We start from the raw sequence: 27073 nt of genomic DNA, 5'->3' as shown, positions 1-27073 counted from the left end.
CAGTTTTTTATTAGATCAATCAGGTGTTTTAGACAGGCACAGTAACACAGCTTCACAGAGTTAAACAAATGCAACACAAAGGAATGCAACACATCTTTGCATCATTAAAACAAATGTTCCATATCATAAACAAATGTAACACACCTTAAAATAACATTTCTATAACATAGGCATTTGGAAGAAAGAACTAAAATTCCCCATTTAAAATACAACTTCACTATACATTTTAGATGGCATTTACATTTGATATGTATCTTTTTCTTTAATTAACAAGCATTCATGTTACTGCTTAGCTACATTTAATAAGTGATTGTTCTCAACACTATTTATTGATTCCTAAGCCCTGAGACCCAGTTAAGTACTTGACTGTTCTACCCATATATGGTCAATAAGATTAATGCCAATAATAAGAAATTAATAACTATAAATACTGTCATTTTATTATAAATAAACACAAAAGAGAAAAGACACATTTTGATCTAAACATTTCTTGGATTTTAAGGGCAGAAGAGAAAACAAAGTCATAACATCTTTCAGTTACCACTGATAGATGGTTATATTGTCCTGCAGTTCAAAAGGAGTCATTTTTGTTTAAACAATATAAATAAGAGTAAAGAAATCACTTTATAACAAAGGAAAGCTGAGTAAAACAAGATAAAACCCATTTAATAGTCCTGTTACAGTTACTTGGAGAAGAAAAGAACTGGAAGATGTCTACCTTAAGTGTCTTAAATGAACAGATTTGAATACATCTTGGAAAAAGTATTATGTTTAGCAACACTCCCATAATATTCTAAGAAACAACTATCCTGACCATTTCTCTCTAATTCAAAAATAAAGAATAACGAAGAGAAGGAGAAGTACAATGTGTTGGTCCCGAAAATATGCAAGAAATTAGTCTGGCAGTTGGTGCACATTCCCTTGCTCTGTTCTGTGACCAGGCAACATCAAAGTCTAGTAAAAAAATAACCATACTGGGTGGATATAGGATCCATGTGTACACAGAAGGCATGCTGCATCTATTCCATATTGGGAAGGATACAGAAACCTGAACAGCTGGATTACCCCCATAGGGATGGTAATTATTTCAACTTCAAACTGTCTTTCTAAAAATCTAGATAAAGTAGAAGCTTGCATGAGATTTTCTTGAAAACTGGATCTTACAAATAAATGAGAATTAGGTTTTCAGACTAGTATAAAGGCCCACTGAAAACTGAAGCCATAGCTGCAAGACTGCAGTTTCACCACTAATCAAAAGACAGAGTTCGGCTCTCATCTATCAGATAAGCAGCACGACACAGGCAAGAGCTGCTCCCACCTGACCGACAGGAGATCAGTGCTCACAGTAACCGACCTGCTCCACGCCACAAGGCTAAGAGTTCCCAGGCCCCAATTCCAGTTTAGGCTGGCCTGTTCCATAGACTTCTCCACTGCTAATAATGCAGCCTGCTGCTCTAGAAGACCTGTGGCAAGAATGAGATTTCTTCCTGGTAACGACAGTGGTGGCCTGAGAGATAATCTGTACTGGTATTATAATGTTGAGGTGACTTGTTACTTTCCAATGAAATGGAGCCTTTTCATATTCTCCAAATTTTATGTTCTTGGTAATTACCCAAGTCAGCAACTACAATGAGGTCTCCTCAGTAGAAAAATATATATCATGTTTTATTAATCATTATTTATATGTTTATTAATAAAAGATTGAAATTTAAAAATCTGAGGAAAACCACCTGAGCATGGTCTTCCTTATCTGGGTAGAAATTGTTTTGTGTGTAGGACAGACCATCCTCCAGTCAAGAACAAATTTAATTCTTTTATAGACAAAACCAAAATTTACCTTGGGAAATCTGCAACCAGCTTCACATCAGCTATGACAATCTTATGCTCAATAATCATGTGCTTCAAAAGTCTGTCTTGTTCAGCCACAGGAAAATGTTCTTCACAGAAAATACAAGGCACACATGGAGGCCCTTCGAAAGCGGTGGAGCCACCTGGACTCTCTGGCAGGGAAAGTGGCTCCAGGATACAATCTTTCCTGTCTGGGAGAGGCACAAAAGAAGAAGAAAGAAAGCTGAAACCAACCCTGGCTCTTAGAGCGACGATTTTTCACCTCCTGCATTGAAAGGAGTCTGAAGGCATTTACAAATTTAAAAACCCAAACCACAGCACCAGTGAGAACCTTGCTGTCATTTTAAACAGAGCTACAGTCCTGCTGTGAAAGAACTCACAGCCCTGCTCTTTGCTTGAATGGGGAAACCCGTTTGTTGAAGTAACTGGTGAAGTTTTCTTCATGGGTCCTGGCCAGTGAGTGCAACTCAGAGTAACAGCAAGTGGAAACAGCGACAACTGGGTTAGAATCCTAAGTGACCACATGACTTAGGAAGCCACCACACAGCTCATGCCAGGCTCTTTCTGATATATCTGAAAACTTTCTTATTTCTAATCACATGCCATGTACAAAGAACACATTTCCTACACTGGCTTGAAACAACATGTGCTAAATGGCCGAGGTAGCAATCTCTATGCTGTTTGTTATTTGCTCATTACGAAGTCATGTATCACAAGTGAGGCTTTTATGAGCCAAGCGTTAGACACTCAGTATATACACAGTCAATGTGTTCCTCGTCCCAACGATTCCTTTTTCTTACATCACTCACAGTGTCTTCAAGTGCTTTAGTGTCTCTATGCCTCCCATTTCAGGGCATCAAACTGAGGCAGTTGTGTCAGGACCTCTCTGTAGTCTGCCATGGTGGAACCCTGCACCTGCCATCTTATTCCAGTTCTTAAGTAGGCAGTAACTGGGAATGAAAACTAGGGCTCAGCCTTTGCATATCCAGAAGGAAAGGAACTTTCTTCAGAGAGAGATAAATGCTAGGCCTGTTGAGCTAGTTGGGAGGCATAGGCAGGAGGATCTCAAGTTCAAATCTTGTTGGGACTACAGAGCAAGTTCAAGGCCAGCCTGGGCAACTTAATAAAATCCTACCTCAAAATAAAAAGGAAAATGAGGGCCAGAGATACAGTTTAGTGATAGAGAACTTGTTTGACATATGTGAGCACTGCTGTCACTCCCCAGGATTAAAAAAAAATTAAAAAAAAAAAAAGAAAGAAAGAGCTATTCTACAGATGAATTTTGGAATTAGGTTAATACCAATATTTTTCTGTTACATTTTATTTTATTTTTACTCTTATCTTATTATTTATGCATTCTTAATTGAGTAATATTAGACCAGTCACTGGTACATGGCCCAAGAATCAGCTAAGTCACATAGACAGAAGCTTTCATTCACCTCTTAACAAACACCAACCAAGTATCTACGACTGCAAGTCTTCTGTGCAGTATTGCATGCTATGAGTTTTATTCGAGGGCTCACAGTTTGTTAGAGGGTACAGATAAGTTAACAGGATAAAGAGAAAGTGACAGAGGACATTCATTGAAAGGCAGAAGCAGGGTGGCTCACAGAATAGACAGAGAGGGAAGTGTTCCATAGGAGATTTTTAGTGTACCACTGACACACTCCAGCCATATTAAAGTCTCCTAAGTCAAACTGCTTATATGTTCATACAATCTGAATTAGCACTAAAGAGGATATTGAGCAAACCCATCACTAGGAGAGTATTTAAAACATGCAAACACTTTAGCAGTACTACTAATGAAAGTGCTGTTAGCAATCCTCTGCCAGCCAAGAGCAACAAAGGCAGCATGTCCAGTGGGTACCGGTTAAGGCAGATGATATTGGCCAAGTGCTGAAAATAAGAACTGCTGATCGGCACACAGCCTCTAAGAAGACATGCATCACCCCATCTCAACGTTCAGGGAACATCAGGAGAGGGCCAAAATGGACTTAAGAGCTAGAGGATGAGGCAGAGTCATGAGAAACAAAGTCTTCTGGACACGACAGGCCCAGCGTGGATGGGGGCTCCCAAGGCCCCACCCCTAGTTAATGGGCTGTTGGATCGGAGGGCAAATCAGACTTCTTCAGGGGTGTGGCTGCTGGTGGATGGTCTCATACTTACTAGGGCAGCACTAATGGGACTTAGTGGGTTATTTAAAAAAAGAAGAGGAGGAGGAGGACATGAAGTTGAGAGCCATGCGGGGAGTGGATGTGGTGAGTGGAAGAAGAGTTAGGGATGAATATAATCAAAATATATTGCGTAGATGTAAGGAATTGTCAAAGGACAAAAGATTCTTACAGTTATCTTAAATAAAGGTAATGTTAGTAAACATCACCTGACAAATAAATAACAAAGAGCCCTGTTTACATTCTTCTCCCAAAATTTGATTGGAATATTTGCAAATTTCTTTGTCTGGCCAGGGAAAACAAGCATGGTAATAGCAGCCATCACCAGCAGCAGGAGCAGAATGGGAATTCCACTGGTAAATCACCAGCCACACCCTAGGGCACTTCTTCAATCCTACCATGTCATTTCCTAGTTATTATAATCCCATCTTCCACGTGACAGAATAGAGACAGGAGAAGTTAAAAGTAATATTTCATGAACACAGTTAAATCTGAACTCAAATACTACATTATTCTGCTCCCAGTACCCAAAGGCATTTCCAACTTGAATTCTTCTTTAACAACACCTACACCCAGTGCTGTTTTGAATTTGTAGGTATTTATAAGCCACTTTGAGTTTCTGTGCATTGCCGCGTGTCCTGATGCCACCTCGCCTGGCAGTGTTTGTACCATGCTCAGTATTCCACATTTTCTTCCATGATTGTTCTTATTTTTTCCCCAAAGAGTTCCTGTAAACTCTGGTCTTCTGTGGTTTGTTTTCTTCCCTTTATAAAGCTAATGCCCAACTTTTCCTCAAGTTATTCCTGAGTGAACAGACACAAAACTCACATGTACTGAAACAGAATTACCCATCATGGCAAAGGAACGGAGTAAAATCATAGATGTGAAAATCTTATGTCTGAGGAACCTGTGGTTTGGGAATTATTGAATATGAGAACTGGAGTTACTATATATTTCAGAAAAAACAGATTCAACAGATCTTTTAAATGATTCTTTTCTCTCTGACTCTCTAGCCACTCAGTGCCTTGCTAACATGTGACAGCATGGTCATCTGGAATAATTCATTTACCTACTTGCCCACTCTTTGTCCTTTCACAGGGTTTATCCTGGGTGTCAAGGGAAGTCCCTGACACCAAATGGATCTGACGTCCATTGACTAACACTGTCATCCTGTGTGACTGCCTGTCAGATGCAAGCATTTTACTGATAAGCATTAACTTCATCAATCCTCACAATAACTCTAAGGAGCTTCCATTTTGATCCTATCTTATAAAAACAGAGCTGAGAGGTGATTTGAGCTAGTGCTGACAGCTGCTCCTTGGTAGAGAGAGGCTCTGGACCCACACTCTGGCTGGAGCTTGAGCACACAATCTTTATGTGACACTACAAAGTAAGCGCTTTCCTTGAAGAGGCCGAGCCACATCCACACATCATTACTTATTAATTACTCTAACTTTTAACTTAACATGGTAACACATGGATTTACTATTGCATTTTCATACCTGTCATTTCACTTGGTTCACGTTCACCCTCCTCCCCCTCCCCTGCCCACCCCCATCCCACTTTCATGTTGTAAAGTGATAAGAGGCAGTTGGGAAGAGGCAAGTCTCAAGATGGGGAGACTAACCTGGAAGGGCGGTGCAGATGCCTAAGTGTGAGAGCTTGTGGGGCAGCAACATTAGCAGTGGACAGAACCTAACAGTTCCTGTTCACTTACTGGCCACCGAGTGTGAAGGAAAGAGAATAGGAAGAGAGAGGGAGTATACCACTCCCTCTGTGGAATGCACGGGCTAGTTTATTCAACTTGACATAAACTAGAGTCATCAGAGAGGAGGAAGCTCAATTGAGGAAATGCCTCCTTAAGATCTAGCTGTAAGGCATTTTCTTAACCAGTGATCAATGGGGAAGGGCCCAGCGCATTGTGGGTGGGTCCACTCCTAGGCTGCTGGCTCTGGATTCTATAATGAAGGAGGCTGAGCAAGCCACTGGGGAGCAAGCCTGCAAACAGCACCCCTCCACGGCCTCTGCATCAGCTCCTGTCTCCAGGTTCCTGCCCTGTTTGAGTTCCTGTCTATACTTCCTTCACAATGATGGATCACAATGTGGCAGTATAAGCCAAATAAACCCTTTCCTACCCAGCTTGCTTTTGGCCATAGTGTTTCATTGCAGCAACGGAAACCCTAAGTAAGATAAGGAGCCTATATGAACAGGAGTTCTAGTCAATGATCTTGGATTCTAACACAAAGAGAGAAAAAGGTTTGGTTGTTCGAGTAGGGTGGGTAGTATGATCTCAGCAGTTACATGTTCCTCTTATGGTTGGTAGACACGAAGCAGAAAGTGGTACTCCATGAGATGGATTTGAACTGTCCCGTTTGCCAGCCTCTGCTCTCCACGGTTCTCTTCTGGGCTTGACCTACCCCATCTCTTCATGTATCACTGACATTAAGTTAATTATTTACACATGTATCTCTACTACTATGTTAGTCTGTGAACTCAAGGTCAAGGGCTTATTTTTATATGTCTTGTGTAGACTGCAGTGGCTGGAACAAAGTTGGTATTTGACAAATGTTTGTTAAATGAAGACATGAAAGAATGAACAACAGGCCAGAGGTCCTTTGAACTAGAGTTCTAATGTTAAGTTTCTAGGAAAGTCCCATTTTAGGAAACACCTGTGCCTGTCTTTAGTGGAACTTTTCCTGCCTGGAATTAAGGGTAGATCAGCTGTATTTACAGCTTGATCTTTATTTAGTACTGGGGCCTTCGCACAACAGGCACAGTGGCAGTTAGTAATAATTAAAAATTGAAATGAATTCTAGCTAGAAATGAACATTAGTCAGTGTAACAGTTATAATTTCTCAGTTTTAACTTGGTCTTTTTGTTGAAACAGGGTCTCTGAATGTGGCTCAGACTGACCTCAATCCCTTGCCTAGTGTTACATTTTATTGGAATTTAACTTTTAGATATTCTTCATGGAAGGAAGGATACTTTACAGCAAAGAACAAGTGGCATTTGGAATGCACAGTAAATTAACCACTCCATAAAGCAAGTTTATATGGAATAGACCTGGGTCCTGACTACATGCTTCAGTTTAGAGCAAATGTTCCTAAATGAGTGAGTGTCATCTCCTGTAGATGTCTTTTTCTTTCTGGTGCTAAGAGTTAAACCCAGGGCCTTGTGTGTTAAGAGATCTTTTAAAAATACTGATTTCGAGTCCTGAGTTTACACAGAGGAAATGCAGTTTTAGTAAGTAGTAGTCCTACACTGTTCCCTGGAAACCAACAACTCAGAGCATTAGCAATGTGAAACCTTGAGCTCAGGAGCACATGTGGGCATCCTCAACCCCTGAAAAGGCTACAAACTAGGCAGAAAGCTAAGAGAGTCTATTCTTCCCTAGAGAGTGCCATCAAATACTAAGTGCTGGGTCAGTAGATGCCACTCCTTACAACATCTAACAGCTTGTTTATTTCTAGCTGTAGTGAGTATTAGATCTACATTTGACAGCACGGTAAAAGGCAATAGATACAGCAATGTACAACCCACTGCTGCGGTGGCTTTGAATCCTAAAACAGAAGGAAGAGCTGCAAATTCAGTTTCTCTCAGCCAAAAGCAGCTTCGAGATTCTGCTTTGGCCCCCAATTTACTTCACATGTATGGTGCAAATTAACAAGCTATCTGTTCTAGTTCTCACTTAGAGAATTAACTGTTCAGATGAACTATATGAAAAATACAAAACCAAAACCTCCATCTCAAAGAAGGTGAATTTGAGGAGACCCTATGCTGAGTTTTGATGGTTTTACTGATTCTAGGACAAGGTCCCTGAAATGTCAAATGAATACTCTCTGACAGTGTTTTTTCAGCTGAATGTACATGTGAGCCACCTCGTGATTCTATTAAAACAGTCGGATTCAGTAGCTATGGCAGCCAAGGAAATGTGCCCTTCAATTCTCCTGCTGCCATGAGAGACTTGCAAATGCTAGCCTCTGAAATACCTTTGCAATGAGGCAACAGTCTACAACGAGAGGTTAATATCTGACACGCATAAGAAGCCCCTCAACCAAAGCACAAAACAGAACAAAACCAGGTTAGAAAGCCAGTCAAGGGACTTGAGCAGACTCTTTTCCAAAGAAGATAAATAAACAGCCAACAGATCTATGAAGAGGGGCTCAATATTATTAGGGTGTGGTGATATATTGTGTACCCTAATAAAATCTGCCTGAAGATCAGAGAACAGAACAAGCCACTAGATTAAACATAGATGCCAGGCAGTGGTGGCACACACACACATTTAATGCCAGCACTTGAGATCTCATGCCATTGCTTGGGAAGCACACACGCCTTTAATCCCAGGAAGTGATGGCAGTTATATGGTGTGAGGAAACAGGAACTAGAGGCTTTTCAGGCTGAGGAGTCCTAGAGGTAAGACGCGGCAGTGGCTTGTTCCTTTGTCTCTCTGATCTTTCAGCATTTACCCCAATATCTGGCTTGGGTTTTTTATTATGAGACCTTTAGCAATTCGTGTTACATTAGGGAAATCAAAATCACAATGAGATAAGATTTTAAACTTGTTATATGATGGCCACTAGAAAAAAAAATGCAGTTTGAAGATTCCAGAAAACATTACAAATGGATTATTCACAGCACCCCTGTCTTCCTGCTTGTACTTATTTATCCCCAAAAAGTGAAGACAGGATCCCATATCTGTCCTCTTCCTATGCTCGCTGCTCGCTAAAGTGTGAAACATAAACACAGAGGTAGAAATGACTTAGGGAGGGATGGATCAATTCAGTGAACAGTACTCAGCCTTACAAAAAGGAGTTAATTCAGGGCCTATGAGATTGCTTAGAAGGTAAGGGTACTGCTGCCAAGCCTCAAAGCCCGAGTTTGTCCCTTGGGGCCCACATCATGGAAGGAGAAAACCAACTCCCATAAAACGTCTTCTGAACAGTGGCACCACACCCCCACACGCACATAATGAAAAGGGGAGAAATCCCATCATGCTACAACATGGAGGATAAACCTTGAGCAGCATAAGTGAAATAAAGCCGGAATAGAAAGATAAACACTACATGAGTCTACTTACATATGGTGCCTACAGGTAGACACACTCACAGGAGCCACAGACTGGGGGTAAGGTACCGAGGAGTGGGGAGGTGGGTGTTCAGTTCAGTGGGTCTAAGCATCAGTGATGTCCATGCAAATGTTAGGGATATGTGCTGCACAACAATGTAGATAAAGTTAGCAGTAATGTGAGTTTAGATTTTGTTGTGTGGGTAGATTTTATGTCACAGATTTTAAAAGCAAGTTCAAGAAAAAAAGAAAAGTCAAGTAACTGAAGCAAAGACTGGAGCACATGGGCCATTAACTCTATTAACTCACAATGACCAAGTTACTTCATCTCCAAGCCTATTGCCATTATTCCTAATATTCGCCTGGAAAAATTGTCATAGGCTTAAATGAAGAAATTAATGGAAAGCAAAAGACATGGATGCCATACATACAAACTCAGTAAAAGTCGAATCTCTTGTTTGAAAGGCAAGCAAGCAAAGTTTTATCAGGAGGCAGAGTGTTGGATAGCTGTGATAAAGACAATGAGCAAAATCAATCTGCAGAGGAGAGGGTTTATTCTGGTTCACATGCCCTGATCATAATCCATCATGAAGTGAAGTTAGGGCAGGAACTCAAGGCAGGAACAGAGCAAAGGCCATGGAAGAATACTGCTTACTCACTTGCTCCTCATGGCTTGCTCAGCCTGCTTTCTTACAACCCAGGGGTACTTGCCTTAGGTTGGCACTGCCGACATTGGGCTGGGTTCTCCCACATCAATCACTAATATTACACAGTCTTGCTGACTGGTCAGTTTAATAGTCATTTTCCCTTTTGAGGTTCTATCTTCCCAGATGACTCTGCTGTGTCCAGCTGACAAAAAATTAGCCATTACATAGAATTACAGATCCCTATAACAGGGAGGAGTCTCAAAAATGAACTGCTCAAAATTTTAACTATTCTTATTTCGACTGAGAGTGAGCATGGCTATGTCTGAGATGGAGTGGGATAGGCACTGTGTACACTGACTATATACTAGAAATTCCTGTGGGCCAATTAAAGATGTGAATTCCTCAACACAGATCTAAACAACAGGGAGCCAAGGTTCCTAGAACAAAACAAACCCACTTTCCTCCTACTTAAGTCCTGATGATACAGTTAGTGATTGTATACCTCTGATATTTCTGTAGCACATTATAATAAGGAGTAAGGAAAAATCCACAATATATTTACTGTAGAGAGAAGAAAAGTTGACACATTTATAAGCTAGCCTCACGAGATGAGGCTGGCATGAGGCAAGCTTCACTCATCTTAAACTCTGGCCTTGAAGAAATGTGGAAAATATTTAATACTATCATTATGGAGAATTTACTAAGATACAAGATAAAATCTAAATGATTATAAAACAGTCCTGAGGGCCTAGCTGTAGTCATCTCAGTTACAGCAACAGAGTTACAAAGGGCTCTTTATCTGCTTATCCAAACTGGAGGCCATCACACATCGACAACTAAGCTCTAACACGCAGACAGAGAAGTGGGGCATTGAGTTTCTAGTGAATTTAATTAACTTAAATCCCCATACATAACCACTGGGTCACATTAGATTTCACATATTAGTTCAGAAGTCAGGGTTAATAGGCACACAAGTGATTTATATTCTCTGGGGTTTGTGAGTTCAATGTGAAACTGTATTGAAGATTACGTACATGTGAAATTTTCTCACAAGAAGGCCGTTTGATTCTTAAATGTTTCTGCGGAACTACAAAAAGTTGAATAATCATTAATCCTGTTTCTTCACTATATTTTCTTTTACTTGTTCTACTATTTTTATTTGTAAATGTATGTGAACAGTGTTATGTTAGCACTTTATCGCCATATTTATTTATTTATTTATTTATTTATTTATTTATTTATTTATTTATTTATTTATTTATTTATTTATTTATTTTGGTTTTTCGAGGCAGAGTTTCTCTGTGTAGCTTTGCACCTTTCCTGGATCTTGCTCTGTAGTCCAGGCTGGCCTCAAACTCACAGAGATCCGCCTGCCTCTACCTCCCGAGTGCTGGGATTAAAGGTGTGTGCCGCCGCCCGGTGCCATTTTTATTTATAATGTGCAAATGAACATTGGTGTTGGCTAGCAACAAAGAGTTATTTTGGAGATTAATGGACACTGGCCCTTTAATTTTGTTTCTTAAGGCTGTGATGAAAATACTCAGATGAGACCAACCCTAAGGAAAAGGGGTTTAGTTGGATTATAATTCTAGTTACAGTCCATCACTCAGGGAAGCCGAGGCGGCAGGGACTAGAAGCGGCTAGTTTTGCACATGCCATTGAGAGCAAAGATGAGTTATGGAGGAGCTGCATGACAGCATGTGGCAACAATCCTATCTTAACATCAAAGCTACCAACACGGCCAACCCTCTTAGAAATATCCCATGTTTCTTTCTTATATGGTCACAAAGCATTGTCCATGTTACCAAATTCAGCTAGGATGGGCTGGGAGGTTGGTTATTTGTAGATTTATTCTTTTTATCTAGAAAGCTATCATCATGTTTAGATGCTACTAAAAATGGTCTACTTACAAACTAGTAGAGTATGGAGGACCTCTTTTCCACTCATATTCTGATTGGACTGCAGGGTACCTTAGATGACACTGACCAAGGTCCTTGTGGTATTTGCTCCAACCATGACCTTGGGCTATATGGCCCGAAACAGGTGGTGCTTCTTGCCTTCATACGTGACCTCTTAAAAGGAAAGAGAGAGGGGTCATGTTCTTCTTGACATGATTGGACACTGGATGGATGGATTGGACACAGGTGCATTTGTTCCCGGACAGAACAGAGGATGACTTCAACCATTTACTCGGTTCTGTATTCCCCTGTAATCCCCAATTTATATATATATATATATATATATATATATATATATATATATGTGTGTGTGTGTGTGTGTGTGTGTGTGTGTGTATGTGTGTGTGTGTGTGTGTGTGTGTGTGTATGTATTTAATTTAACTTTAGTTTTATGTGCATTGGTATGAGGGTGTTGGATCCCCAGGAACTGGAGTTACACACAGTTATGAGCTGCCACGTGGGTGCTGGCTGAGAATTGAACCATGGTCTTCTAAACCATGTGCTCTAAACCGCTGAGCCATCTCTCCAGCCCCAGCCCCAATTTATAAGCGCCACCGCTGCCCAGTCATAGATTGATCTTAACAGGTCCTCTCCATTATTATTATTATTTTTTTTTGGTCCTCTCCATTATTATACTACCAAAGTAACACAGAATCCAACCCTAGATTCTGGCTTTTGATTCTCTTCTGTGCTACATTTTTTAGTTTCAAAACTACCTACAGGTGAAAATATAGTGATTAAGATTTTTTTCCCTCAGGCAACTATGGTTAAAAACAAGTAAGAAACTGAAATTGATGTTGGTTTCATTTCTTGGTTATCCTAATGGCTAACTGTGCTTGTCAATTTTATTGGATGAAGAAATGCCTAAGGGCCACAGACACAGAGAACAACAAGCACTTAGCAGTTAAGTGAACTTGTTCTTCTTCCAGAGGACCAGAGTTTGGTTCCCAGAATCTAAGCCAGGCATCTCATAACTGCCTGTAACTCACGTCTGGGGTATCTGAGACTTTCTTCTGGCTTTTGTAGGCACATGGATGCATGTGCACATAATGCATACACACAAAGACACATAGACATACATAAACAATGAAGTAGGATTTTAAAAGGACAAAGAAACGCCTGGGGTATTATGGAAACACACTTGTGGTGTGTCTAAGAGCTGTTTCCAGAGAGGATTAACTGCAGGGGAAGGCTCAGACTGCATGTGAGTGGAACCATTCCACAGGCTGAAGTCCAGAAATGACAAAAACAGGAATGAATAGGAGAAAGCCAACTGGGCATTGCTAGTCTCCTTTCCTCACTGCTAGTCTCCTCACATCTATACAGATGTGAGGAAGCGAGCAGACTCACATCCTGGCTGCATGGACCCAGCCAGTCCTGCCACCATGATCGACTGCACCCTCAAACTGTGAGACAAAACAAACTTCTCCCCTTAAGTTGCTTCTTGTCAGCTACAAGTAATGACTATAGCTGTAGATTATCTGTGTTTCTGGGTAATACAGAACTTCTTATTGTAATCTACTCTAGAAGGGGAATGTGGTAGTTTGAATGTAATTGGCACCCATAACGTCATAGGGAGTGGCACTATTAGGAGGTGTGGCTATGTTGGAGTGGGCATGGCCTTGTTAGAGGAAGTGTGTCACTGTGGGACCTTTGAGGTTTCCTATGCTCAGGATACTGCCCAGTGTCTCAATCGACTTCCTGTTGCTCACAAGATGTAGGACTCTCAGCTCCAGCATCATGTCTGCCTGCATGGCACCATGTTCCTCACCATGATGATAATGCACTGAACCTTTGAAACTGTAAGCCAGCCACAGTGAAATGTTTTCCTTTATAAGAGTTGTAATGGTCATGGTGCCTCTTCACAGGAATAAAAACTCTAATTAAGACAGAAGTTGGTACCAGATGTTGAGCGGGAACCCTCAGGTGGCTCCTGCATGATCTGAAAGCCTCATTCCTGTCTCTATAAACTCTGCCCACTCAAAGCGTCTCCAAACAAAGGAAAGGTACCCAAAAGCCCACTTCCACATTCTTGGTGGCTACTGCAGCTTCCTCCCCTGAAGTTGCCAACTGACCTAGTACCCAGCTAAAGTGATCAGCTTCTGACTATACCTGGACACAAATCAAGCTTGTGGCAGACATGTCATCACCCCTCGCCTAATACCTATGAAGTCTCCTCACTTTCATGGTCATAGCTTCTCTGGCCTAGATCTTTGGGTACTGGAGAACCCACCCAGGAGTTGCTTTGCTCAAATAAACCTGCTGTTACACTTTTTCAGTTTGGCTTGATTTGGTTTACTGCATCAGCCAAGGAACCTATTATGGGGAGACAGAAACCCTATTACCAGAAACTGGGGTATTGCTGTGATAGGCCTAACCATGTTTTTGTCTGGAGTAAGATGGACTTGGGTACTTTTGGTTAGGAAAGCAGTGGAATGTTTTAAGCATTGCTTAATGAGACATAATAGTAGGAGCATGGAGGGCAGTGATGCTCAATGTGATTTGATGAACTGTGGGGATCAAGATGTTTCAGAGAAGAATGTTATTATGTGGCCTAAAGACTGGTCTTGTGATATTTTGGTGAAGAAAGTGGCTTCCTTTTGCCCTTGTCTGAAGAGTCTGCCTGAGGCTAAAGTGAAGAGTTTTGGATTAATTCTGTTGGCAGAAGAAATCTCAAAACAGCCTAGTATAATAGACTAGGATATTAGTGGTAACTCTAAGAAAGATTTATAATGAAAAGAAACATGCTGAGCAGGCTATATTACAGAAAGTAAATTTTGAGGAAAAAAGAGCACCAGGAAGTAGGATGGAGCTAAGGCCTATGTTCAAGGAGACAAATGGATTAAGAAATGGAGTATAGGGAGTGGTGACCTCAGGGCAAGATCGCACGCAGCTAAGTTTCTAACTTGTGAAAAGGAACTAAAGAAAAGCTTAGAGCAGTGTGTGGTGGGGCACACCTTTAATCCCGCACTGGGGAGGCAGAGGCTGGTGGATCTGAGTTTGAGGCCAGCCTGGTCTACAGAACAAGTTTCAGGACACCCAAGCTTAGGCAGTAAAGGACAGAAAGTTGGTGAAGATGTAATTGAACAAGGGGTCATGTTCCAGCAGCAGAACTTGGCAGCTTCAGCCACATGGTTCTGACTTTAGAGTTAAGAATAGAAGAAACAGGCTATGGAATTTGCTTCAATGTCTAAAGAAAGCAGATGAGGCCAGGTATGTGTCAGGGGTGTCCCTGAATGGAGGCCTAGTAGAGAGGCCATTGCATGAAGCTGTGAAGTTGAAGCCAGAATTGCCTTGGAGAGTTCCCAACATGTTAGAGATTCCAAAATCATGGGTTACCTGCTGAGGAGAGCTGCTAACAGGGAGTGGAACCAGCCCAAGAGACACAAGTGTGTGGCAGTCAACAAAGCTGAACAGAGTTGGAAATCTGAGGAGCATTTTGACATCAGACATGGAGATGCAGAGTTTGGAGTTTGCTCAGGTGGTTTTCAGTCTTGCTTTGGTCCAGTATTTCCTTGCTCTGCTCCCTTCCCTGTGTTTTGGAATGGTAATGTATATTCTGTGCCACTATATGTTGGAAGTATGTGATCTGCTTTTTGATTTTGATTTTTATAGGTGATTATAGTTAAGAGATTGCATGAATCTCAGAAGAGACTTTGAACTTTAAAATTGTTGAGACTGTGATAGACTTGGGGACTTCTGAAGTTGGATTAAGTGCATTTTGCATTATGATATGACTATGTGCCTTTGAGGGCCAGGGAGTGGAATGTGGTAGTTTGAATGTAATTGGCCCCCATAATCTCATAGGGCATAGCACTATTATTAGAGGTGTGGCTTTGTTGGAGTGGTATGGCCTTATTGGAGGAAGTGTGTCACTGTGGGGGTGAACTTTGAGCTCAGGATACTGCCAAGTGTCTCAGCTGACTTCGTGTTGCTTGCAAGATGTAGGACTGACTCTCAGATCTAGTATCATGTCTACCTAGGTGCTGCTATGGCCCCTACCATGATGATAATGGACTGAACCTCTAAAACTGTAAGCGAGCTACCCTCAATTAAATGTTTTCCTTTTTAAGAGTTGCTGTGTTCATGGTGTCTCTTCACAGCAATAAAAACCTTATCTAAGATAGGGAATGAGTGCTGCCTACTGTATCAATGCAAGAATAAGAACATGAAAGCAGTAGCTGTTGGAAACCATACAAACCCATGACATTTTAAAGGAGATAAACCCTAGGAAGAGAAAGGCTAAAAACAAAACCTCCTTTTTAATATGGTAAGCATATAAGTCACATACTATTTCTACTGCTAAAATTTATTTTAAAATATACACATGAATAAGTATATTCATTTTCCTAGAAGTACATTTTCCTACTGGAATGCTTGTTATCAACAAGAGATTTTGAATTTAAAAGTAGATAAAGGATCATACTATATATTATAAAATTACATTAAATATTCTTTCACATCTAAGATATTCCCTCTGCTGCTCCTACTCTACACTTTTAAAAATACTTCCCAGCATTTAAATTAAGAATATCATTCTTACTTTAATAGGGCCAACACCAGCAATGCCGAGGCACTAAAAGGAATTCAGGGCTGGATGTGTGGTACATTTTAAGACATTATGGGTACTAAGTTCTTAGCTAGTACCTTACTTTACTTCTGCTTTTATTTATTCATTTATTTATTTGTTTGTTCATTTGTTTTAAACAGGTCTCATTTAGTCCAGGCTGGCCTTGAACTAATAATCCTCCTGCCTTCACTTCTAAAGTGCTAGGCCTGAGCTACAATGCCTGTTTTTTTCTTTGTTCTTTCTTTCTCTCTCTCTTTTTTGGGGGGGATCTCCCCTTTATTAGTAGATTGCAGAATGACTTTTCAATGGTAAAACTGTATATAAACAATAAGAAGTTTGACACTAAAATCTTAACATTAACTAATGATATTTCATTAATCATAAAAACTTATGGCCAACTATCCTAGAGGATCAATATAACAGAAGACACTGAGAAGCAAAGGCTTTGGGACAAGAATGGAAAAACAAATAAACAAACAAACAAACAACAACAACAAAAACCCCATGTGGTGACTGCTCTTATATATTTTCAGCTCTAACAAGAAAAAGGATGAAAAGGAAGGGCAAGGCCTGAGTCAGAAAAATCTGATTTGTTTACTGGCTCATCATATTCATGCTTTCTAAGCAAGCACAGTCCTAGCAGAAACTTCATATACATTCACAGAGGGCATGGCTAGCATAATTCAACTGATTTAACTTGACAGGAAATTACTTTAGAATTAGTAGTCTAGTCAATATTTTAATGAAATGGGATGGCAGCTAGAAAACTGTAAATTACCTATCTAATACTCTCTTTTAAGTATAATCAGTGGTTTTGATAGAATCATAAATTTCTGAGTTGTGGGACTAATATATCTCTATTTGCAAAATTAAATGATCAAATCATATTTTTATTTCAGTGCTGGTGTCTTGATTCATTAATATGAATAACTCTTTGTACAATGAGTTGTTTTTATAAAAAACAGTTAAGGATTAACTTCCAGGCATTAAAAAATCCCAACATTAATAATTAATAGACTTTCAAAAGTTCTGCATATTATTTATTTAAGTTGTTGGCCAACATCTGGGAAATTCAATCTCTATATAAGATATCTCGCTACAGAAACGTTGCATTAGCTCCTCGGGAGAATTAATTTTTGTCTTTCTACCAAGGAGAAGATATTTCGTTTTGTTGCTGACTGTGCATTTCTCTGGCTTGTCCTAAATATATTCATAATTTAGAATTAGGGCAAGTTCTGCTTTCAAATCAATATCTATGTTGAGTATATTTTTCATTTAGAGAAAAAACATAGGCTATATTCTCTACTCTTTGGGCAAGCATTTTTTGCCATCTTATTCAGCAAATCCCATACCAGTTCTAAATTAAGAAAATGTATACCATTTCTTTTTGACCTGTTATTGAGAGGTTAAAGTTAGCAAGGACTAATTGAGCCTCACTTCTTTAGAAGACAGCCTGTAACCACCATAACAGGGCAGGACCATGAGCATGAGCATGTTGGCTGGACTATTCCACATTGGCTACATCTTCTGAGGACCTAGGGATGCAGTTCACATGGTAGAGCTCTTGTGTAGGATGCACCAGGCCCTGTATTTAAACTTCAGCACTCCATTAATTAGGCACCGAGGATGCATGCCAGTAATCTAAGCACTTTGGAAATGGAAGCAGAAAGATAAGGCATTCAAGGTGACCATAGACTGTAGTATGAATCTTAAAGAGTCTTATTAATAAAAACAAACCTGGAGCTGGGTATTGGAGTGAATGCTGGAAGATCAGAGAAGCAGAACAAGCCACCTCACCTTGCCAATTCCTTAGCTGATCCTGTTTCCTCAGACTGGATGCCTTTCAGCTGAACTGTGCTGCTCAAAAGCCTAAAAGCTAAACCAGCTCTAGTTCCTGGTTTATCACACCTTATATACCTTTCTGCTTTCTCCCATCACTTCCTGGGATTAAAGGCTCTTGTTACTAAGCCTGGTTGTTTTCAATGTGGCCTTGAACTCACAGAGATCCAGGTGGATCTCTGACTCTGGAATGCTAGGATTAAAGACGTGTGTGCCACCATTTTCTGGCCTCTGTATCTAGTGGCTGTTCTGTTCTCTGACCCCAGATAAGTTTATTGGGGTACACAATATATCAACCACAATAGACTACACAGGGATTTCCAGATCAGCCTGGGATGATGAGACCCTGTCTAAAAACAAGAAAGACAACAAAAGTCGGACAGAGGAGGAAAATAATGCTGGACAATACAAGCAGCACATAACAGATTTCAGCCTTGCCATTTCAGTGGGCTCCCCTTCCTATATTTTATAGCCAACATTACAAAAATGAACCCAAAATCTGATGTGAATCTTATTTCTGAAGAATAGGTGTTTCAGCCAGCCTACACTGCACATTCTGTAAATGACTCATATGACAATAAGCACTGAATTTTGCCAGCAGTTAATCCGACTAGCAATGACTTTGGTAACAATGTCTAAATGCAACCTTACTAAAAATGACACTCTAATGAATACCTTTAGTCATTTGGATTTTATGATGGTCCACAGGAATCAGCTCAGGAGCTTTCAAAACATGCTGATTTTTTTTCATGCCGAGATTCTAATGCAGTTTCTCTAGGGTAGTAGGGACATGTTTTATGTGAAGCCACAAACCACTGTTCTAATAAAAACCTATTATGATCAATTATGTGACTTTATAAGTTAGCATAAGAAGATAAACCTTTGTGGATAACAGTAAAAAATAGGATTCTTTTGGGAGAAAATGTATTTTATCTTAGAAACGATATTTTGTGATGAATAAAATTGTATCTTACAGACGGTAAACTGACTAAAAGAAGATTTTATAGAATGTAAATAAACCGTCCCTTATTGATCTTGTTCCTTCAATGTAAGTCGGCTTTGTGTGTGTGTGTGTGTGTGTGTGTGTGTGTATACCAGATACACAAGAGATCTTTGAGAAAATCTGGTAAATTCTAGGGAGTCCTTCCTTAAGGCAAGGTGGAGCCTCAGGAACTGCTGTCCTCTTCTACAGTTAAGCTACCCATGGACGCTGAGTGTGCAGCTGTACGTGGGAGGCCATGCTTTCCTGTGTTGAAAGCATGCCTGACGGGAGATGTCTATACTCTTCGGGCCAGACACTTAATTTTGATAAAACTGGTCTTCATTAAAGCCAATGCCCCCAAAGACCTATGCTCTGAAGATGGCAATATGGAGCCAAAAATCTGAGGATGTAAAAACTCACCTGGACGTACATGCAGCACGGCTTTAGTTGTCTACTTTTTATTAGAATTACTCTGTCACAGAGGTCCACCAATTTTCAGCACTCTGTCATTTATCCTATTTCCTTGAGAGGGGCTGTGATTTTAGGGTGTGATTTTTCAGAATGCAAAGTTTCCCAAGAATGCACATGCAGTATTAGAGCTCGAACACCTGGATCTAACAAAGCATTTTAGGGTAGGACACACTGGGATGGACGAGGTATCTATTGGCAACTTCTGATAGCATAACTCAGCTTTTAGGCTACAGAGAACCTTTGATTCTGAGAGAGGGTGGGGGTAGGAACTGGGCTCTCCCATATATTAGAAGCATGACTCTGAACTGTTAGTGAGGGGGAAGGGAAAATCAGAACCCACCTTAGGGATAAGAAAAGGATGTTCCAAAAGCTTTGTTCTTCCTTGGGGGAGTGTCCAGACACCCCTTGCTGTGTTCGACTCTCACTATGCCAAAGGACTGGCTGACTTCACTGTTGCTTTGCTCCTCCCATGCAGTTCCAGTTCTTTTCAGTTATACCATGACAAAAAATGGCGTTTGGATACTAAAACACACTTTATAACTAACTTCACTGCAATGATTTACCCCGCCCTAATCCAGATATATAACTGTCATACAGTGAGAACAAAAATACCAATTGTATGAAGAGAATGCAATTTCACTCAAGATTCACCAAGTCTTGGAGGTGCTGACTTGGAAAAATACAGACACCAAAGAGAATCAATTCTAAAAGTTAGAAAAATCCCCTGAAAATCTAGAGTAGACAAGATGATGCCAACTAAGCATGGAGGAACAGGTTTGTTTTCTTTTCGAATTAATGATTTAAAGGGCAGGAAAAAAGCATCACCAGAAATCTTGGGGAATCCCAGCAGAGCCATCATATGATATTAGGGCAATCAGGGTCCCCTCTTGGGGTTCTTTGTCTAGTTAATAAAGATTTTAAGACTGACCACAGACGGAAGCTTGATGACGGACTGAAAGGGAAGCTTTGGGACAACTTCTTAGAGTTTAAAAGGAGAACCCCAAGGCAGGCAAATTGTAATTCTCACAGCTGCCGGAGGAGAAGGAGGAGGAGGAGGAGGAGGAGGAGGAGGAGGAGGAGGAGGAGGAGGAGGAGGAGGAGGAGGAGGAGGAAGGGCATGGAGGTCAGCCACAGGTCAGCAGGCAGCTGTGGAGGGATGTGGGAGTGGGCTTTAGAAATAGTGACGCCCAGCACATTAGATAGTTTCAAAGCACACTTAGTCTCTGGCTAGCGTCAGCAATAAGACAACAAAGAAAAAGGAATACTTGCCCAGAAAGACAGTTAGACCAGCTGGACCTCATGGTGTCTTCCTCTTTCCTAGGGGTGGTCAGCTGGCTAGATCCCTGACCAGGCCCACTGGCTTAACCCTTAAAGGAGGAGACAAGGGCAGAGCTCTCCCCAGAGGTAGATTCTATTCTTTACAAAGATGCCTGTGATTGTTATTTGAATTTACTAAGTGGCAATCAGTGAAATTCAGATATTTACATAAACAACACAAAACAAGATAGACACTGTAAGAAAACCAGGATGAATAAAAATAAGCAAGCAAAGGAAAGACTGTGAGCACTGGTAAAATACAGTAAACTACGGTTTTGGGACGCTTCACTGTAGAGACCTTTTTTAGGTATTTATCGTGATTTTCCTTCTTGTATAGACTTTCATTAGTATATACAGAAGAAACTGAGAAAGACTAGTCTTCACTGAAGTTATAAAGCAAAGTCTAGTCTGCAGTGTTTTCTAACCATCACATTGTTGGACAAACAAAAGGAAAGACAAGAGAAACAACATACTGGAGTCAGGCAGGGAGGCCATTCCTACAGTCACATGCAAAATGGAAACCTTAGTAAGTCCTCTGCCTGTTAAATTTGAAAAAAAAATCTCAAAACACTCACCAAATAAGCAGTACATGCATAGACATGTGGGATATATGTTTTCCTTCTAAATCTTGGAAAATGAGCTTTCTTCTTTGAAATTCAGCTTTCATTCTTTTCTATTTTTATGTTTTCACACACAGCTCATTTCTCTGGTCAGTAGGAAAGGCTGTGCCTTTAATGACTGGTACATTCCTTGATGGCTATGCTTTATAAGAAAATTAAATGCAACAACATAACAAAGTATCATGAAGTACATTTGAATGCCCAGGAAGAGCATTTGAAAGGCTCTGTGCTCCTTTACATGGGTCTTAGACTAGGTCAGATTCAGTGCTTAACTGTCCTCAGCAGAGGAAAAGCCGAGCTCCTGCACTGAGCACTTCAGTCAGCCATGGGAAGGTCTTCTGGGCTGAGCGACTCTGAGGGGACGGGGTCTCAGAGCCCCTGTGGGGTGAGGTGTCAACAGTAGAGGGAGCTTGGCTTCCCTCTCTATTTTTCAGTTTGGTGCTTCCAACCTCCTGGTCATCTTCCAGGACTCTATTTCCTAGTAATGGGAGATGTTAGCATAAGAACTGAAAACTGGGCGGGGGGGGGGGGGGGGGGAATGAAGGGAACGTTCAGAAGACCGAAAAATAAAAATAAAAATGGTCAGCAAATGCTGGCCAAAGGTTAGCAGCTACCAGACAGATTTTTCATTTTGTTTTCTTCCTTCTTTATACCCCAGTCCCTTCACTCTCAAGAGATGCAACAAAGCCTAACATGTTTAAGAAGTAAGAGCTTTCAAACAGGATGGGCTCATTTTCAAAAAGATGCTGAAATCAGAGCACACGAGGGAAATATTTGACAAAACTGAAAAAAAAAAAATCCTGACAAGATCAGATTAGCATCAGCTCTGAAGGGCATGGTGCCCGTAGTGTTCCTGCCTCGCACACACAAGGCCCGGGTTCCGCTCCTCGCACCAGAACTTGTGTCTCCAGAAAAGAAGCTGCACTGTGTTAGGCCGACTGGTTTGATTTCTAAGACAGTGTAGAGCTGAAACGTTGCAGATCTTGACCAAACGGTCTTGGGCTAGTTCTCAGCCCCTCAGTATCATTCACCTCTGTGTGACCTCTCTGTTCTGATGACCAGGTAGGACCTGTGGGAACTGATTTACAGACACTGGCTTCTACCAAACCAAAGCTAAGAACGCCATCACATAGCACCCAAAGCCTAACACCCTGATCACTGATTACTACTGATTGTGTACGATAACCACTAAAGAACCAACGAAACAAAACAAAAACTGAGCTGAGTTGCATAAAATAATCAATTAGTAATTCAATTCAACATATCCAATATACTCAAAGACGGCACTAAGAGACCACAGCAGCGGCCAAAGAATGTTTCAGAGCAGCGAGGTGTCTTGTGTTGCACCTCACTGTCAGCTCTCAGTTATGTTGTGCTCTGGACAGGGTTGACAAGCCCAGGGAAGAAGCTGTGACACGGAGTTAAAGAGCCCCGCCCCCACTCTCCAGGGCAAGCAATGGGATTAAGAGCTGTCACTCTGAAGAGAGCAGAACAGAAGATGTCTGAACGTCAGATGACTCTAACAGCGACTAAAAGAGAACAATAGTTCTGGTGCACTAGAGGATTATTTAAAAACTTAAAAAATGATTTCTTTAAAATTTCAGACTTGTGCAAAAATAACTGTAAGAGGAAATCCAGAATTATAAGTAGCCAAGGGCTATTTTGTATGTAGCACTGGCTGTCCTGGAACTCTCTGGTTGCTTTTCAAGAGGACTTGCTTGGATTTGAGTCCCAGCACCCATATGGTAGCTCACAACCATTTATAATTCCAGTTCCAGGGGATCCGATGCTCTCTCTTCTAACCTCTGTGGAAAGATACTCCATGCATATGGTGTGCAGAAATACACACAGGAAAAATACTCATAAATATAAAATAAAAAATAAATATTGAAAAATATTCTTTATACTATAACATCTTGAGAAATAAACTTTCACTGGATTTGTGAAGTTCAAAAATGAGACCATCAGGGGCTGCTCAGGAGAACATATGGTATCATAATGATCTCACGGTGGTTAAGATCAGTTTTCTAGTATCAGACCTAATTAATCAAAATGGGGGGCTAGAACTCAAGAGTGAAAGACTTGCAAGACAGCCAAACCTCACTATGTGGGCCTGCACAGCTGGCCAGAGGTTGTCTTCCTGGACTTGGCACCTTCCTGCCCAATCTCTTTCAATCACTGTCTCAAAACAGTTGTTGGATTTTTTTTTGTTTTTGTTTTTTGTTTTGTGTGTATTTGTTTGTATTTTAAGACAGGCCCAGGCGGGTCTTGAACTCTTAAACTTTCTGCTTCTACCTGTCCAGGGCCAGGATCACAGGTGTACATCATCATGTCTAGCCCCAGAAACACTTTACAGTTTCTGTCTTAAATGGCTGTTCTTACTGGTGTGATTTAATGTACTGCAGGGGAGCCTGTGGTTCCAGTGAGGAAGCTTCAGAGGACTTTGTTTTGTGTCCTGAGGAACAGGGGCAGAAAGTTCTTGAGAGTTGGCGGACAAGAGTAGCTGTTTCAAAAATGTATGCATGAAGCTAGGAGATGGTGTTACCCGCCTTTAATCCCATCACTCTGGAGGCAGAGGCAGGCGGATCTCTGAGTTCTAGGACAGCCTGTACTACACAGAGAAACCCTGTCTCAAAACAATTCCCTACCCCAAAAAAATGTATATATGCACAATTCATTCTTCTGGGGCAAAAGTATTTGTTCAGTTTCCTTTGGCTTCTCTAGTGGTTCTGTGATGGTTCTAAAACTCACAAAATCCACACACAAAAAGCCCCCTTCTAGGAAGCCAATGATAGCTACATAAAACTGAAGATAAATATTACATACACTGTTTTGTCACTGTTCAGCTGTGTGTTCAGCAACACACACACACACACACACACACACACACACACATACACACACACAAATAGCATGTGCTGTGTATCACAGGGGTGGGGGAGACACACTCGAGAGCTGGCACTACCCAGCTTGACAACCAGGGATGTCAAAAGCTGAGGCTTTCAGAGTCAAGGTGTTCCTCTCTTCAGAGACAGACTGAAGAGGACAGCTTGTTTCTGAGGCATCCTGCTAGAAGTCTACATATAATTATTGGTAGTTTTGCTACTGGTAAGTGGCAAAAATCATAAACAGTTTTAATGTCTACTCTATTTCCAAATTTCTGAAAGGCTGGTCACTTGGCAACAGCCTCAATGAGTGCCTACTCTGGAAGGTCTGTTAGCTCCCACACAGACCCACTTCAGCAAGTTCATCGGCCACTACAATTTCTCACTCCCTGAATAAAGCCAGTAGTCTGCTTTTATTAAGAAAGGCTACCTCTTAAGCTAGCAACAATAAACACAGCATTAAGTTCTAAAGTAGCCTTTTCCAAGTAAAGAGAGGGCTGGAACTCAGGAAATCTGATTCCAAGACACAGGATCCCTGAGACGCAGATTAAGAACATAAACACTTGGATTCTGACAGGGAACCTTCGTTTCACCTCTCCGTTCTTTCCTTGGCAGCAGGAATGCTGTCATTTAATTACAGTACATGAGCATTTGTCATCGCCATCTACCTTTCTTATTTTTGAATTGCCACAGAGAAGACTAAGTCCCTGTGATGCAGGCAATATTATTTATTAACTTTATAATCCAAGGTATCCATATTTAAAAAGGACTTCCTCTACATCTATTATGTGTGTATGCACGTACAAGTCAGAGGACAATTTGTAGGAGTTAGTTCTATCTTTCTACCAGGTGGGTCCCAGGGATCAAAGTGAGGTCATCAAGGCTTGGTGGAAAGTACCGTTGCCTAGCCATTCCACTAGTTCACATTCCTATACCTCTATATTTGTATGTGTGTGTGCATGAGCACGTGGATATGTGGACATGAGTGCAGGTCCTGCAGAGTCCAGAAGGGATCTGCTGGAGTGACTAGGCTGTTGTGAGCTACCCAATATGGGTACTAGGAACTCAACTTGGGTCCTCTGCAAAGTAGTATGCACTTTTAATTGTGGAACCATCTTTCAAGCCCCCATATCCATATTTTTAATTGAAACAATTTATAATATAACTTGTGTTAAGCATTGAGGATTTAAAATATGAATGTCAGTGTACTTTTATACTATTAAGAGAATATTTTTATTAAAAAACATGTAAGCCATTGGAGGTCGGGGAGATGGCTCAGCAAGTAACAGCACTTGCTGTACAAATCTGAGGCACTGAATTCAGATCCCCAGGAACTACACAAGAAGCTGACCGGCATCATGTACCTGCTACCCAGCACTGGGAGGAGAGCGGAGACAGCAGCCTCGCTGGTGCTCCGTGGCCATTATCACACCACAGACACCCGAGAGCTACGGCTTCAATGAGATAGACATCTGTCTAAGGGCATAAGATAGAAAGCAGCAGAGGATGGCCGGTGCTCTCCTCTGGCTTGTGCACATGCTTGCATGGGCATGTGTTCAGACATGTCCACACACAAGAACAAATATCTATAGTATGTTATTTATACAATATTCTGAGATACAACCTAGAGAACAAATTTTTAATTTTTTTTTAGTGATATTATTAACTTACTAGTTTTTAAATATACAGACACAGAAAATAACTCAGGTATAATTGTGTGTGTGTGTGTGTGTGTGTGTGTGTGTGTGTGTGCGTGCGCGCGCAGGTTAGAGGTCAATATTGAGCATCTTCCTCAGTGGCTCTCCACCTAACTTTTGGAGACAGTGTCTCTCACTGAATCCAGAGCTCATATACTAATTAGCAAGACCAGCAATCTCTGAGACCTTCCCCTTTTCCCTGCCCAGCACCTGGACAATAGGTGCGTGTCTCATTCAGTTTCTCCATGCGTGCTAGGGATCTGAACTCAGAACCTCTTGTTTGTAGGGCAAGTGGTTCTTTATTTCTTATTTTTTCTGACCAGTCCACCTCTCCAGACCTATAGTACTTTTTTTTTTTCATTAAAAAAGAAAAAAGGCAATAGACAATTCTTCCTCTGCATTGAAAGAAAAAGCATGATTTTCCATGGAAATTTAAGGTCTGAAGTTCTCTTTGAAATGATGATAGTCCCCACAATGCACCTTCTTTGGCTTTTGTTCTGAGCTTAAATATAAAGCTGAACATTTCTGGTCAGTAGCTTGGTAATTCTGTGTCATAAATCTGGGCAGGCAGCCTAAACACATGGCTCAAGAATCCTTTCTTCTTAAATTACACATGAAAGTGTCTCAGCAATTTGGTCGACAGAACATGAAGAGAGATGAACTCTATCGAGGCTGCAAAACTAGAGGGCAGATTGCAGAAGGGAGGAGAGCTCTTAAAGGCCACAGGCTGAGAACAGTGTGGACTCATTGAGGAGACATAAAGCAATGAGTTAGAGAATGCCAGTTTCTAAGGAAAACGAGCCCGCCCTTGTAGTCATATACTAAACACACTGAGTAGAAGAAGAAAGTTCAGCAAAGGTAATGCTCTAAACTGGCACAGTGCTTTAAAAGTGAAATGATCCTAAGCTCTTGCTGCTTTCCTATCAGCAAAGGATGCTACTGAAAAAGTAGTAATGACATTTATTTGGAACAAATGGACATTCAGGTCACCTTGCTTTCAA

At 40.9% G+C, this 27073-nt stretch overlaps 1 protein-coding gene across 2 annotated transcripts in view; it reads right to left on the bottom strand.

Annotated features, from left to right (window-relative positions):
- Positions 1 to 27073, bottom strand: part of Znf277 (zinc finger protein 277) — a 131798-nt gene that overhangs the window by 51243 nt on the left and 53482 nt on the right. The window contains exons 1-2 of one of the 2 annotated variants that reach the window (XM_042260683.2): positions 11644 to 11788; positions 1838 to 2039 (exon numbers count right to left, since the gene is read on the bottom strand). In XM_042260683.2, coding sequence (XP_042116617.2) covers positions 1838 to 2039; positions 11644 to 11680 — 239 coding nt within the window. In that variant the 5' untranslated portion in view covers positions 11681 to 11788. Of the gene's footprint in view, positions 1 to 1837; positions 2040 to 11643; positions 11789 to 27073 lie in introns of those variants that run through there. The other variant, XM_042260682.2, reaches the window with a different exon arrangement.

The sequence above is a fragment of the Peromyscus maniculatus genome, chromosome 14 (genome assembly GCF_049852395.1).
Source record: "Peromyscus maniculatus bairdii isolate BWxNUB_F1_BW_parent chromosome 14, HU_Pman_BW_mat_3.1, whole genome shotgun sequence".
NCBI classification, from domain to species: domain Eukaryota; kingdom Metazoa; phylum Chordata; class Mammalia; order Rodentia; family Cricetidae; genus Peromyscus; species Peromyscus maniculatus.
The sequence above is the reverse complement of the archived record's forward strand: the minus strand, read 5'-3'. Positions and strand labels throughout refer to the sequence as shown.